At 44.8% G+C, this 16,401-nt stretch overlaps 1 protein-coding gene across 1 annotated transcript; it reads right to left on the reverse strand.

Annotated features, from left to right (window-relative positions):
- Positions 1-9,052: 9,052 nt before the first annotated feature.
- On the reverse strand, positions 9,053-16,158 carry LOC145349676 (secreted phosphoprotein 24-like). Its single transcript, XM_080198204.1, has 9 exons — positions 15,980-16,158; positions 15,725-15,828; positions 15,409-15,537; positions 14,196-14,327; positions 14,037-14,081; positions 13,878-13,922; positions 13,695-13,739; positions 11,355-11,399; positions 9,053-9,085 (listed from the first exon to the last, which is right to left on the reverse strand). The coding sequence occupies exons 1-9, from the start codon at positions 16,029-16,031 to the stop codon at positions 9,053-9,055; spliced, it is 630 nt and encodes a 209-aa protein (XP_080054330.1). The 5' UTR covers positions 16,032-16,158.
- Positions 16,159-16,401: the final 243 nt, after the last annotated feature.

Genomic DNA, 16,401 nt, shown 5'->3' on the forward strand with positions numbered 1-16,401 from the left:
AGGTTTCAGGATGCCCTCGACGTAGCTGGAGAGGTTCTCGCACAGGGTCTCATTGCCCGATACGATGGGTCGGCCAGGTGTGTTTGCTTTGTGTTTCTTCGGGAGGCAGTAGAAATCTCCAACGCAGGGAATACATGGGATGAGAGTACGGAGGGTGCTCTGAAGGTCCGGACCAAATGTCTTGATATGTGTGTCAGTGAGTGTTGCCCTAGGGTTAAGATGCTAAATTGAGGGAAGGCTAACTACAACCAGGTTAGGAAGGATTTGGAGACTGTTGTTTGACAGTAAATCCACATTTGGCATGTGAGAGTCTTTTAAGGGGCAGTTGATCGGAGTGCAGGACAGGCATGTACCTGTCAAAAGGAAGGATAGGAAAGGTGGGATTCAGGAACCCTGGATGAACAGGGGAATTGTGAGTCCAGCCAAAAAGAAAAAGGATGCATACATGGGGTCTAAGCAACTAAAAATAGATGAAGATTTGAAGAATGCAGGGAAAGTAAAAAGGAACTCAACCAGGGAGTTAGGGGGGCAAGAAGGGGTCACAAAATGTCCTTGGCAGACAGGGACAAGGAGAATCCCAAGGCATTTTATACATATATTAGAAACAAGAGGGTATCTTGAGAAAGTGTTGGTCCACTCAAGGACAAGTGAGGAAAATTATGTGTAGACCCAAAGGAAATGGGTGAGATCCTTAATGAGTACTTAACATCAGTTTTCATAAAGGAGAGGGACATGTCCATTGATGGTGTATTGGAAGGACGTGTAAACCCTGTAGAACAAGTCATCATTATGAGGGAGGGAGTATTGGGTGAATTAAAAAGCATTAAGGTAGACAAATTCCCAGGGCCAGATGGTATCAATCCCAAGTTAGTGAGGGGGACACAATGAAATTACAGAAATCTACATTCCGCCGTTGGCCACTGGTAAGTTGCCAGAGGATTGGAGGATATGTTGTCCCTTTATATAAGAAGGGTAGCAAGGATAACCCCGTTAATTATAGGGCAGTGAGCTTGATGTCAGAGATAGGGAAATAGCTGGAGAAGATTGACTCACTGATACACTCACTGACACACTCACTGACACACTCACTGACACACTCACTGACACACTCCCTGACACACACACTGACACACTCACTGACACACTCACTGACACACTCCCTGACACATTCCCTGACACACACACTGACACACTCACTGACACACTCCCTGACACACACACTGACACACTACCAGAAAGACATGGAGGCATTGGAAAGAGTACAGAAAAGGTTTACCAGGATGTTGCCTGGAATGGAGGGCATTAACTATGAGGAGAGATTGAATAAACTGGGATTGTTCTCCTAGGGATTTGTACAAATCACTTGGATTAACTGACTGCTCTGGACAAGATTGGTCCGAGTGTGGCATCAAAGAGACCCAGCAAGATCACAGGGACCTCTTTATGGGCCGGTGTGACCTGTACAATAAGGACGGGTTGCACTTGAGTCCTGGGGTCCAATATCCTGGCGGGGAGGTTTGCTAAGGCTACGGGGGAGAGTTTAAACTAGAATGGTTGGGGGGTGGGAATCAAAGTGAAGTGACTGGGAGAGAGGAGGTTAGCTCATAAATAGACAGAGCTTGTCAACAGTGCGAGAGGGAGGATAGGCAGGTGATAGAGAAGGGGAGCTCTCAGACCGAAGGTTTGAGATGTGTCTATTTTAACCCGAAGAGTGCCATTAACAAAGTGGATGAGCTTAGAACGTGGATCGCTACTTGGAAATGTGATGTGGTGGCCATTACAGAGACTTGGATAACTCAGGGACAGGACTGAATGCTTCAAGTGCCGGGTTTCAAATGTTTCAGAAGGGACAGGGAAGGAGGCAAAAGAGGTGGGGGAGTGGCACTGTTGATCAGAGATAGTGTCACAGCTGCAGAAAAGATGGACACCATGGAGGGATTGTCTACGGAGTCTCTGTGGGTGGAGGTTCGGAACAGGAAGGGGTCATTAACTTTACTGGGTGTTTTCTACAGGCTGCCCAGTAGTAACAGGGATGTTGAGGAACAGATAGGGAAACAGATCCCGGAGAGATGTAATAATTACAGAGTTGGGATGGGAGACTTTAATTTCCCAAGTATCGATTGGAATCTCCCTAGCGTAAGGGGTTTAGATGGGGAAGAGTTTGTTAGGGGCGTTCAGGAGGGTTTCCTGACACAGTATGTGAATAGGTCTACAAGAGGAGAGGCTGTACTTGATTTGGAATTGGGAAATGAACCTGGATAGGTGTCACTTCTCTCAATGGGAAAGCATTTTGGGGATAGTGATCATAACCCTATCTCCTTTACACTAGTGTCGGAGATAGATAGGATCAGACAGGCTAGGAAAGTGTTTATCCAGAGTAAGGGGAATTACGAAGCCATCAGGCAGGAAATTAGAGGCATAAATTGGAAGGAGGTTTTCTCAGGGAAATGCACAGAAGTAATGTGGCAGATTTTCAAGGAATATTTTTGTCTGGAGTTCTGCGTGACAACGTTCCGATGACACAGGGAAGTTTTTGTAGGTTACAGGAACAGTGGTGCATGAAAGTTGTAATGAATTTAGTCAAGAAGAAAAGAAAAGCGTACAAAAGGTTCAGGGAGCTTGGTAATGTTAGGGATCTAGAGGAGTAAACGACTTATAGGAAGGAACTTGAGAAGAAAATTAGGAGAGCCAGAAGGGGTCATGAGAAGGCCTTGGCAGGTAAGATTAAGGAAACCTCCAAGGCATTCTACAAGTATGTGAAGAGCAAAAGGTTGAGATGAGAAGGAATAGGACCTATCAAATGTGACAGTGGGAAAGTTTGTATAAAACCAGTAGAAATAGCAGAGATACTCAATGAATACTTTACTTCAGTAATCACAGTGGAAAAGGATCTTGGTGGTTTTAGTGCAGACTTGCAATGGACTGAAAAGCTTGAGCATGTAGACATTAAGAAAGAGGATGTGTTGGAGCTTTTGAAAAACATCAAGTTAGATAAGTCGCTGGGACCGGATGGGATGTACCCCAGGCTACTGTGGGAGGCGAGGGAAGAGATTGCAGAACCTCTGGCGATGATCTTTGCGTCATCAATGGAGATGGGAGAGGTTCCAGAGGATTGGAGGATTGCGGATGTGGTTCCTCTATTCAAGAAAGGGAGTAGAGATAGCCCAGGAAATTATCAATCAGAGAGTCTAACCTCAGTGGTTGATAAGTTGATGGAGAAGATCTGAGAGGCAGGATTTATGAACATTTGGAAAGGTATAGTATGATCAAAAATAGTCAGCGTGGCTTTGTCAAAGGCAGATCATGCCTTATGAGCCTGGTTGAGTTTTTTGAAGATGTGACTAAATACATTGATGAAGGAAGAGCAGTAGATGTGGTTTATATGGACTTCAGCAAGGCGTTCGATAAGGACCCCATGCAAGGCTTATTGAGAAAGTGAGGGGGCATGGGATCCAAGGGGACATTGCTTTGCGGATCCAGAACTGGCTTGCCCACAGAAGGCAGAGAGGGTGGTTGTAGATGGGTCATATTCTGCATGGAGGTCAGTCACCAGTAGAGTGCCCCAGGGATCTGTTCTGGGACCCTTGCTGCTTGTGATTTTTATAAATGACCTGGATGAGGGAGTGGAGGGATGGGTTGGTAAGTTTGTCGATGACACAAAGGTTGGTGGTGTTGTGAATGGTTTACAGGGATGTCAGAAGTTGCAGTGAGACATTGATAGGATGCAAGACTGGGCAGAGAAGTGGCAGATGGAGTTCAACCCAGATAAATGTGAAGTGGTTCATTTTGGTAGGTCAAATAAGATGACGGATTATAATATTAAGGGTAAGACTCTTGGCAGAGTGGAAGATTGGAAGGATCTTGGGGTCCAGGTTCATAGTACACTCAAATCTGCTTCACAGGTAGAGGATGTGGTTAAGAAGGTGTATGGTGTATTGGCCTTCATCAATCCAGGGATTGAGTTTAGGAATGGGGAGATAATGCTGCAGCTGTATAAGACCCTGGTCAGACCCCACTTAGAGAACTGTGCTCAGTTCTGGTCGTCTCATTACAGGAAAGATGTGAAAGTCATAAAAGGGGTGCAAGGAGATTTACAAGGATGTTGCCTGGATTAGGTGGCATGCCTTATGAGGATAGGTTGAGAGAGCTTGGTCTTTTCTCCTTAGAGAGACGAAGGTTGAGAACTGACCTGATAGAGGTTGTTGAGAGGTATTGATCGAGTGGATTCTCAGAGGCTTTTTCCCAGGGCTGAAATGGTCGCTACGAGAGGACACAGGTTGGAGGTGCTGGGGAGTAGGTACAGAGGAGATGTCAGGGGTAAGTTTTTCACTCAGAGGGTGGTGAGTGAGTGGAATCGGCTGCTGTCAGTGGTGGTGGAGGCGGCTTCGATAGGGTCTTTTAAGAGACTTTTGGATAAGTACATGGGACTTAGTAAGATAGAGGGTTATAGGAAAGCCTAGTCGGTAGGGACATGTGCGGCGCAACTTGTGGGCCGAAGGGCCTGTTTGTGCTGTAGTTTTTCTATGTTCTATGTTCAAAGACTGGAGACAATAGGAATCAAGGGGAAAACTCTCTACTGGCTGGAGTCACACCCAGCACAAAGGAAGATAATTGTGATGGTTGGAGATCAGTCACCTCAGCTCCAGGACATCACTGCAGGAGTCCCTCAGGGTTTGTGTCTGAGGTCCAACCATATTCAGCTGCTTCATCAATGACCCTCCCCCACCTCAAGGTCAGAATTTTTTTTTAGTTTATTTATTAGTGTCACAAGTCAGTTTGCATTAACACTTCAATGAAGTTACTGTGAAAATCCCCTTGTTGCCACACCCCTGTCCGGGAGGATTCAGCACAGCCAACGCACCCTAACCAGCACGTCTTTCAGCGATGTTTGCTGGTGATTGCATGACGTTCAAAAGTATTGAAACTTCTCCGAGAGTGAAGCAGTCTGTATCCAAATGCAACAAGACTTGGACAAGATTCAGGTGCCATTCGTCCCCCAGCATCTGTGTGAAGCATTACACTGTCCCCATGTTGGGGAATGTTCAATGAGAGAGTTTCCAGTCTTGATAGGAGCTGTGACTGAGGTACAAGCTGATGGAGATATGCACGATAGTAAACGGTACATTCAAAATCTATCTCACATATTAAATTCAATGGTGAGGAGATTGGGAAATGGACAGAGGCACATTTAGGTGTCAGCAAGTTGTACCGGGGCTAGTTTGGATGTCAAGGTAACATTGTGGTAGGAAATATTCCTGAGTTTGTAGGTGTGAAAATAATTCCACATTTCCCAAAATTCATTCTGCGTTTGCTGATTATCCTGAACTCCAACTCACTCCTGCTGCACTGACACACTCACTGACACACTGACACGCTCACTGACATAGTCATGACACACACACTGACACACTGACATGCTCCCTGCCACATTCACTGACGCAGTGACACGCTCACTGACACACTTACAACACACACACTAACACACTTACACACTCATCGACACACACACTGACACAATTACACACTCATTGACACACTCACTGTCACACTCGCTGACACACTGACACATTCACCGACACACTCACTGGCACACTTACACAGTCACTGATACACTCACTGACACACACACTGACACACTCACTGATACAGTGCCGTGCTGACACTCACTGACACACTCACTGACACACTTACACAGATACTCACACGCACACAGACAAACAAACACACACTTACACACACACACTCACACACATACACACACTCATAAACACACACACACAAACACACACACACTTGCACACACACACACACACACACACACAGTCATTGACACACTCAAAGAACAAAGAACAGTACAGCACGGGAACAGGCCCTTTGGCCCTCCAAGCCTGCACCAATCACATTGTCCTATCGAGACCAACCGCCTGTATCCTCTATTCCCAGTCTATGTGTCTACCCAGATAAGACTTAAATGTGATAATGTATCTGCCTTAACCACCTCACTTGGCAGTGCATTCCAGGCCCCCACCACCCTCTGTGTAAAAACTTACCCCGCATATCTCCACTGAACCTTTCCCTCATTAAGTGTCTTATTAAGGCCTATTAAGAGTATAGAAATGCAGAGGGACCTGGGGGTGCAAGTACACAAGTCCTTGAAGGTGGCAGTACAGGTGGAGAAGGTGACGAAGAAGGCCTATGGTATGCTTGCCTTTATAGGGAGGGGTATAGAATATAAAAGCTGGTGTCTAATGTTGCAGTTGTATAGAACGGTGGTTCACCCACATTTGGAGTACTGCGTCCAGTTCTGGTCGCCTTACTACCAGAAGGACGTGGAGACCCTGGAGAGAGTGCAGAGGAGGTTTACCAGGATGTTGCCTGGTATGGAAGGACTGGGTTATGAGGAAAGATTGGGCATATTGGGGCTGTTCTCCTTAGAAAGGCGGAGAATGAGGGGAGATCTAATAGAGGTGTATAAGATTATGAAGGGTCTAGATAAAGTGAACAGTGGTAAGCTTTTTCCTAGGTTGGATACAAAAATTACGAGGGGCCACAGGCTTAGGGTGAGGGGGGCGGGGTACAACTCGGATATTAGAGGGAGGTTTTTCGCACAGAGGGTGGTGGGGGCCTGGATTGCACTGCCAAGTAGGGCAGTGAAGGCAGACACGCTGGGGTTGTTTAAGGCTTACTTAGACAGGCACATGAGCGGACTAGAGATGGAAGGATACAGGACACTTTTCTAAATAAAGATCAAAAGCCTTGGGACGTCCCTGGGAATCAATTGATTCCTATGGACCTTCCAAAATATTTCATGGCTCATTTGCTTTATTTCTGCGCTTCTGGGGATTCTGTAAATGTCTGTCTAAGTTGTGCATGTTTATTGATGTCTTTTTATTTACTTCACAGGCGATTCAGTCCGCCTTGTTGACCAACAAGGGGCATACACACGGTGGGTCGTGCGAGAGCTGCTCTTGGATGTTGCTTCGAGAGTTGCCCAGTGCTTCACGTCATTAGTGTACACTTAAACTGGACCATCTGACGGGCAACACGACAGCTCAGTGACTATCACTGTTTGCTGTGCAGATACATGGATTTGGGCCGGTGTCTGTGGGAGTTTGCACATTCTCCCCGTGATTGCGTGGGTTTTCTCCGGGTGCTCCGGTTTCCTCCCACACCCCAAAAAACGTGCTCTTAGGCTGATTGGTGTAACAAATTGTCCCTAAATTCGTCTTCCCTCAATCTTCCCCAATAGGCGTAGACAAAGGTCATGGGTAGAGGAGGGCAGTCATAATGTTAAAATGGCAGCGTGGGCTCGTTGGGCCGAAGGGCCTGTTTCCCGTGCTGTTTGTTCTTTGATCTTTGTTCTTATCTTGAACTTGTAATTGCCATTTCTGCCCTGGGAGAAAGCTTCCAAATGTTCACCCTATCCACACCCCTCATAATTTTATAAACTCCTATCAGGTTGCCCCCCTCAGCCTCCATCTTTCCAGGAAAATTCCCCTCCATGTTCATCAGTAATCACTGATTTGACAAGTGGATACTGCCTCTGACACTCCAACCAATGAATTATCCCATCCTCAATTCTACAAACCCACCCTCCACACTCAGTCTCAGAACTACTAGGTCACAGAACATTATCAAAGGATTAATAAATTCAGGAGGTAGGGTCAGTAAATTTGCCAATGACACAAAGATTGGTTTTGTGTCTTGAGTAACAGAAAAATACAAAGGAGATGGTCAAATGGGTGGATAATTGGCAGATGTAAGTTAACCCTGAAAAGTGTGAGGTGATGCACTTTGGAAGGAGTGATTTGCCAGGATATACTATGAAGTATGCTCTGAAAGGCCTGACACTCAGAAGTTCTGAAGAATGAAGAGACGTTGGTGTGTTTGTCCATAGATCTCCGGAGGTGGAAAGGCAGGTTAATAGGGTGGTGGAAAATGCATATGGCCTTTATCAATCGGAGTATAGATTACAAGATCAGAGAGGTCATGATGGAGTTGTATAGAACTTTGGTGAGGCCATAGCTGGAGCATTGTGTGCAGTTCTGGTCGCCACGTTATAGGAAGGATGTGATTGCACTGGAGGGGGTGCAGAGGTGGTTCACCAGGATGCTGCCTGAGGTGGGACATTTAAGTTATGAAGAGAGGTTTGATAGGCTTGGGTTGTTTTCTCTGGAGCAGAGAAGACTGAGGGGCGACCTGATTGAGTTTTATGCCGTTTTATGAGGGGCATGGACAGGGTAGATAAACAGCAGTTGATCCCTTTAGTTGACGGGTCAGTTACGAGGGGGACACAAGTTAAAAGTGAGGGGTGGGAAATTTAGGGGGGATTTGAGGAAAGACACTTTTCCCTAGAGGGTGGTGAGGGTCTGGAATGCGCTGCCTGGGAGGGTGGTGGAGGGGGGACGCCTCACATCCTTTAAAAAGTACCTGGATGAGCACTTGGCACATCGTAACATTCAGGGCTATGGGACAAGTGCTGACAAGTAGATTAGGTGGGCAGGTCAGGGTCTTTCGTGCATCGGTGCAGACTCGATGGGCTGAAGGGCCTCTTCTCCACGATAGTACTCTGTAATTCTGTGAGCCAATGACAGAGCCTTGCTGCAGTGTATTTGGGACTCTCACTTCCTCACTAAATTAAATGTTTGTTCTGAATGATCCCATCCGTTTGAAACCTGTGTTCTATGTTATTTACAGGCTGGAGTTTGTCTGAACTCCCAACCAGTTGGTGAAAACAGCAGCAACATCTGGAACAACATCAGGAAATATTCTCCTTACACTTTTATTATGATCCGCAGAATACAACAACAATGCACAGCAAAGGACAGGACATTTACAAACTCTCCCAGTTACAGTGAAATGTACAGTCAGGAACCCCAGGACCCCTCGCCCCACAGCTCCCCCCAACCACCCCCCGCCCCACCCCACCCTCCCCTGCCCCGCCGCCCTTGTACACGAAGGAGTAAAGGACAATTGAGAACATCTTCTTCAATGGGAATGAGGTCTTCTTGTGTTGACACCAAGCTGGTTCTTTCAGACGTTTCATTCAGGGTCAGTGTGAGAAGCTTGAATCATCACTGTGTTCCTGCAATCAACACAATCAGCAGAATGGTCATTTTCAGATGGACTGACTTCAATCTGAACTCAATGTTTTATTGTTGCTGATCCAGAGACAATTCCCCCACACAAAGTCCCAGTTTCTACTCACCTCTACAGACACACTGTGCCATCTTTCTGCTGACTTGCTTCTCACCTGTGTGAAAAGATTTCCATTGATCTGTTTAGAACCAATATTGAGCATTAGAATGGTCTTTAACTCAAAGATTTCACTGCTTATTAAACACCATCAATGAGGGAATTTGAATTCCATCAATTCCAAGACTCTAACACCCTCCTCCAGGTATCCGGCCCCAACAGGACGTTGGTGACCATGGATTCCCATTGGATTGCTCCATCATTCTACTGGACCAGTCACTGTAGTGGTTTACCATTGTATTCTGCAGTGTGACTGTCCAGGGAATGCTCCCACTCTCACCCCCGCTGCCATCGGGAGAGGGTGGGGGGTTATTGGGAGGACTTAAAGGATGGGAGCGACCAGTTTGGCCGCATTATAAACACACCTTCCGTCACCAACAATTCCCAGGGTGGGACTGAAACCCAGAGCCTCGAACCCACAGGTAGCGAGGCTTCCCACAGAACCATTGTTCTCAAAATACATTTAACTAAATCAAAACTCCGAGCAGGATCCGACTCAATGAAGCTGGAGAGAAATTTCAACAGATTCTTGTTGTTTGATCATCATCTGACACAAAATCCCAGATTATACTCACACTGGGAGAGTCCTCCAGCGATGATTCTACTGAATGGCTTCTTTCCTGTAATAAAATATTCACATTTATAGGGACAGAAATGGGAATTAATGAGACATCTTGTAAATAATATAGAAAAAATACTTCCAAATCAAAGAGTTAAATGTTAAATAAGGAATTATTAACTTGGGACATTTTGGAGTTGGGATGGAGTGAGTGAGTGATGCAGTGGAGAATCCCTCAGCAAACACCTCCTGTTCTCCACCACAGCTATAATCAATCCAGCTCTGGGACAGCGGGGCTGTGGGCTCGATGGATAAACTCACAGAGACTGAGATTCTCCCTCGATTGGGATTTATTGAGCTGAATCTGCAGTTCCCCTCCAGGAGGGAGCAGCATTACTGTCTATAATTGGTGAGAGTGTCAGAGACATTGTTCTCTCAATGCTACTGTTTGTACCTGTCCATTCCTCGGAATAATCAGCTGCCTTTATAGTCAGGAAGGACAGTTTCATTCTCTGGATTTGTGTCCGAGTCTCAGACTCCCCTCCCCCAGGATCTCAGATTGAAATAAAAGATTATCTCACACTCCATTCCCACACCCTTACATCCCAGATTTCAAATGTTTCTGTTGATGATTCTGATTAACAGGAAAATACTCGGATACAAAATCCCAGATTATACTCACACTGGGAGAGTCCTCCAGCGATGATTCTACTGATTGTCTTCTTACCTGTAATAAAATATTCACATTTCAATGTTTCACATTTTGTCAATAATTTTGATTTTTTGAATCATTTCCAGACAAATGTTTTAAATGAGGAAGTGGGAACATTTTCAGTTTCGGAGTTGGGATGGAGTGAGTGAGTGATGGAGTGGAGAATCCCTCAGCAAACACCTCCTGTTCTCCACCACAGCTATAATCAATCCAGCTCTGGGACAGTGGGGCTGTGGGCTCGATGGATAAACTCACAGAGACTGAGATTCTCCCTCGTTTGGGATTTATTGAGTTAACTTTGTTACAGAAACCAGCAATAAGAATCATAGAATCCCTCCAGTGCAGAAGGTGACCGTTGTGCCCATCGAGCCTGTACTGACAGCAATCCCACCCAGGCCCTATCCCCATAACCCCACGTATATAACCTATTGATGCAGTGACACTAAGGGGCAATTTGAAGGGCCAAACATCCTAACCAAATTATTATCCATTCACTGAGGGGAACGTGAAAGGTGCAGCCCTCAGGATGTCCATAGTTATATCTCCCCTGTTATCATGATCGTTTTCAGGGGAGGGGGTTCTCTCTGATTCTAGAATATTCAAAATTCAGGAAACAAGAACCATCCACATGACCTCAATCCAAGAATCCGCTGACCATACTAGAAGAATCCAGCAGCAATTGAGAATCAGAATCTCCGCTCCCCATGTCTCTGGATGGACATTTAATTCAATAAGTTCCTGACTTGAGTCAGAGGAAGCTGGAGAGAAATTTCAACAGATTCTTGTTGTTTGATCATCATCTGACACAAAATCCCAGATTATACTCACACTGGGAGAGTCCTCCAGCGATGATTCTACTGAATGGCTTCTTACCTGGAATAAGATATTCACATTTATAGGGACAGAAATGGGAATTAATGAGACATCTTGTAAATAATATGGAAAAAAACTACTTCCAAATCAAAGAGTTAAATGTTAAATAAGGAATTATTAACTTGGGACATTTTGGAGTTGGGATGGAGTGAGTGAGTGATGCAGTGGAGAATTCCTCAGCAAACACCTCCTGTTCTCCACCACAGCTATAATCAATCCAGCTCTGGGACAGTGGGGCTGTGGGCTCGATGGATAAACTCACAGAGACTGAGATTCTCCCTCGATTGGGATTTATTGAGCTGAATCTGCAGTTCCCCTCCAGGAGGGAGCCGCATTACTGTCTATAATTGGTGAGAGTGTCAGAGACATTGTTCTCTCAATGCTTCTGTTTGTACCTGTCCATTCCTCGGAATAATCAGCTGCCTTTATAGTCAGGAAGGACAGTTTCATTCTCTGGATTTGTGTCCGAGTCTCAGACTCCCCTCCCCCAGGATCTCAGATTGAAATAAAAGATTATCTCACACTCCATTCCCACACCCTTACATCCCAGATTTCAAATGTTTCTGTTGATGATTCTGATTAACAGGAAAATACTCGGATACAAAATCCCAGATTATACTCACACTGGGAGAGTCCTCCAGCGATGATTCTACTGATTGTCTTCTTACCTGTAATAAAATATTCACATTTCAATGTTTCACATTTTGTCAATAATTTTGATTTTTTGAATCATTTCCAGACAAATGTTTTAAATGAGGAAGTGGGAACACTTTCAGTTTCGGAGTTGGGATGGAGTGAGTGAGTGATGGAGTGGAGAATTCCTCAGCAAACACCTCCTGTTCTCCACCACAGCTATAATCAATCCAGCTCTGGGACAGTGGGGCTGTGGGCTCGATGGATAAACTCACAGAGACTGAGATTCTCCCTCGATTGGGATTTATTGAGCTGAATCTGCAGTTCCCCTCCAAGAGGAAGTAGGCATTACTGTCTAATTTACTGGCATTACTGAGAGTGTCAGAGACATTGTTCTCTCAATGCTACTGTTTGTACCTGTCCATTCCTCGGAATAATCAGCTGCCTTTATAGTCAGGAAGGACAGTTTCATTCTCTGGATTTGTGTCCGAGTCTCAGACTCCCCTCCCCCAGGATCTCAGATTGAAATAAATGATTATCTCACACTCCATTCCCACACCCTTACATCCCAGATTTCAAATGTTTCTGTTGATGATTCTGATTAACAGGAAAATACTCGGATACAAAATCCCAGATTATACTCACACTGGGAGAGTCCTCCAGTGATGATTCTACTGATTGTCTTCTTACCTGTAATAAAATATTTACATTTCAATGGTCATCGAAACATAGGAACATAGAAACAGTACAACATAATACAGGCCCTTTGCCCCTCAATGTTGTGCTGTGCTACGTCCAATCCCAAGATCAAGTTATCCCCACTCTACCATTCTGGTGTTCTCCATGTGCCTATCCAATAACCTCTTGAAAGTTCCTAAAGTTTCCGATTCCACTATCATAGCAGGCAGTCTATTCCACACCCCAACCACTCTCTGAGTAAAGAATCTACCTCCGGACATCCCTCCTATATCTCCCACCAAGAACCTTATAGTTATGCCCCCTAGTAACAGCTACATCCATCCGAGGAAATAATCTCCGCACGTCCAATCTATCAATCCCTCTCATCATCTTATAAACCTCTATGAAGTCGCCTCTCATCCTCCTCTGCTCCAAAGAGAAAAGCCCTAGCTCCCTCAATCTTTCCTCATAAGACCTACCCTCCAAACCAGGCAGCATCCTGGTAAATCTCCTCTGCATTCTCTCCAATGCTTCCACATCCTTCTTATAGTGAGGTGACCAGAACTGAACACAATTTTCCAAATGTGGTCTCACCAACATCCGGTATAGTTACAGCATAACCCCACGGCTCTTAAACTCAAACCCCCTGTTAATAAACACTAACACACTATAAACCTTCTTCACGGCTCTATCCACTTGAGTGGCAACTTTCAGAGATCTGTGGATATGAACCTCAAGATCTTTCTGTTCCTCCACATTCCTTAAAACCCTGCTGTTGACCCTATAATCTGCATTCAAGTTTGTCCTACAAAAATGAATCACCTCACACTTATCAGGGTTAAACTCCATCTGCCACTTTTCGGCCCAGCTCTGCATCCTAGCAATGTCTCACAGATGGTCAGAATGGTTTTTGTTGATAATGTGTCTGTTAACAATTCTGATCAACAGGAAAATATTCAAACAGATTTCCCAATTTATACTCACATTGGGAGATTCCTCCAGTGATGATTCTACTGATTGGCTTCTTACCTGTAATAAAATATTCACATTTATAGGGACAGAAATGGGAATTAATGAGGCATCTTGTAAATAATATAGAAAAAGATCAAAGTTGCAACAGATTCTTGTTTGATAATCATCTGACATAAAATCCCAGATTATACTCACACTGGGAGAGTCCTCCAGCGATGATTCTACTGATTGGCTTCTTATCTGTAATAAAATATTCACATTTCAATGGTCAGAATGGTTTTTGTTGATAATGTGTCTGTTAACAATTCTGATCAACAGGAAAATACTCAAACAGATTTCCCAATTTATACTCACATTGGGAGATTCCTCGATCGATGTCTCCTTTGGTTTGGTTTCAACCTGTATTAAAATATTAATATTTCAATATTTAGCACAGTGAGCCAATGAGAAATCTTCTCAATAATCACAATGTTGGAAATGCCATTGTCCTGATGTGTAGAATGGTGACATTACCTCAATACTGTCTTCTCTCGACTCGAATGAATCACTGTGGCTGTCGACTGTCTCCAAACCTCGGCACTCCACATCAACATCCAGCACCTCATCAGCAAAATATTTCACACGGCTTTTACACCAACCTTTCTCCTGTGAAAATAAAGCACAATTCTCTTCCATTATTGAATGATTACAGAGGAAGATGCAAATCAGGATCCTGCGTGGGTCTCTCATTCGCTCATTCCTGCTCCACCATTCAGTCCAATCAGGAGTGATCTTCAATCTCAACTCACTTTCTCCCCCCATCCCATATCCCGAAACTCCCTTAGTGTCCAAAAATCTATCTGTGTCTTGGAGATACTCAATGACTAATCATCCACTGCTGTCTGAGGGAAAGAATTCCAAACATTCACAAGACTTTCAGTGAAGAAGTTTCTCCTCAACTCTTTACAATAGAATGCCCCTTATTCTGAGACTGTGACCCTGTCTTCTAGATTCTCCAGCTGGATGTAATAGTGTCACCTTCTCAAAGCCCTCAGTAATTTGATATATTTCTAATGGATCACATTTCATTCTTCCAGGCTCCAGCAAACTCAGGCTGTGTTTCCTCAATCACTCCTCACAGGACAATTCCCTCAAATCAGATCCCTCATCACAGAGCAACCAGGGCAGAATGTCCTTCCTTAATGATGTGGCCAGTGCTACACACAGTCCTACATAATCCTCAGTGTGATTGTGTTAAGACACACCTACCCTGATACTCTGAGCCATTTATAACAGCAGTATTCATACAGGAAATTTCTCTGATATAACTCCGTACACACAAGTGTTTCAATGTGACAATCTAACTACAGTCATCGAGCCATAGAGATATACAGCATGGAAACAGACCCTTCAGCCCAACCCATCCATGCCGACCAGGTTTCCTAAACTGAACTAGTCCCATTTGTCTGCATTTGGCCCATATCCCTCTAAATCTTTCTCTTCCATGCACCTGTCCAAATATATTTGAAATGTTGTCATTGTACCCACCTCTACCATCACGTCTGGCAGCTCATTCCACACACGCACCACCCTCTGCGTGAAGAAGTTATTCCTCAGGTCCCTCTTAAATTATTCCCCTCTCACCTTAAACCTTTGCTGTCCAGTTTTGGAATACCCTTATCCTGGGGAAAAGGCTTGGATATTCACCTTGTCCATGCCCCTCATGATTTTATAAATGTGAACTTACTGCGGACTTTTTGGGACGGAAGTGACAGCTGGGATCATCAAATTCCAGTCCGGAATTCTTGGAGCAGACAGTTTCTTTCACAGAGAATGTTAAATCCACGTTGTACGACAATTTTCCTGTGCGATTAATCTAATGAGAGGAAAACAGGTCATTAGTGTCTGAGTGTATCTCGTGTTCTTACCCTGGGCTGATTCACCCATCAGTGTGAGAGCAATAGAATATTCTGCTCCTGTTTAATAATCAGTGTCTAACTGCACCCTGCAATATTCTTGTAGACTTTAGACAGTGAAACGCACTGAGAGCTGGACACACTTACATCCTTCACTCTTCTCCGCGTTATCCCACACAGATTGGGGATGGTGGTGATTTCATTCAGCTTTCCAACTGACACTCTCAGAGCATCCTTAGGGCTGGGGATTCCTGTAGAGACAGAAAAGGAAAGTTGTACCAAACACTCCAGCATTCTCCAGTCAATTCTTTCAAACACATTGGTGACATCTCAGTCAGTGAGTCTCATTGACAAGAAGGTGTTGCTTTATGAGGTCTTTCTCTGTCTCTCTCCAGTACCTACCTGAGCACTGGAGGATCTGCACTGCGGCAATGGTGAGGAGTAAGGATTTCATTCTGTCTCTTGTCTGATCAGCTGGCTGCTTACGAAGAGTAAAGGAGCTGCTTCTCTCTCTCGCTCTGCCTTTTCCTTCCAGCGTTCAGTCTTTATATCCTCACCTTCACCACATTCAAACACTGACTCATATTGACTCAGTGCGCTGATCCTGGGCAGGGGCAGCTTCTGCCAAGTGGCTGCAAAATGGGCACAACTTCCTCCCAAAATCATCACCCTGTTTAGATTTGGTGAGATCAGAGATTCGTCCTCCAAATACGAAATAATGAACTGAGAGAGGAGAGGAAATGACCATCTGTGATTTGTACAAAAGTCTCTCTCAGTCGCCTGGTGTGACGCACTGAGGTGACTTTCTGACCACATCTTTGTCC

The sequence above is a fragment of the Carcharhinus amblyrhynchos genome, chromosome 11, assembly GCF_965287045.1.
Source record: "Carcharhinus amblyrhynchos chromosome 11, sCarAmb.v2.hapA, whole genome shotgun sequence".
Lineage (NCBI taxonomy): Eukaryota > Metazoa > Chordata > Chondrichthyes > Carcharhiniformes > Carcharhinidae > Carcharhinus > Carcharhinus amblyrhynchos.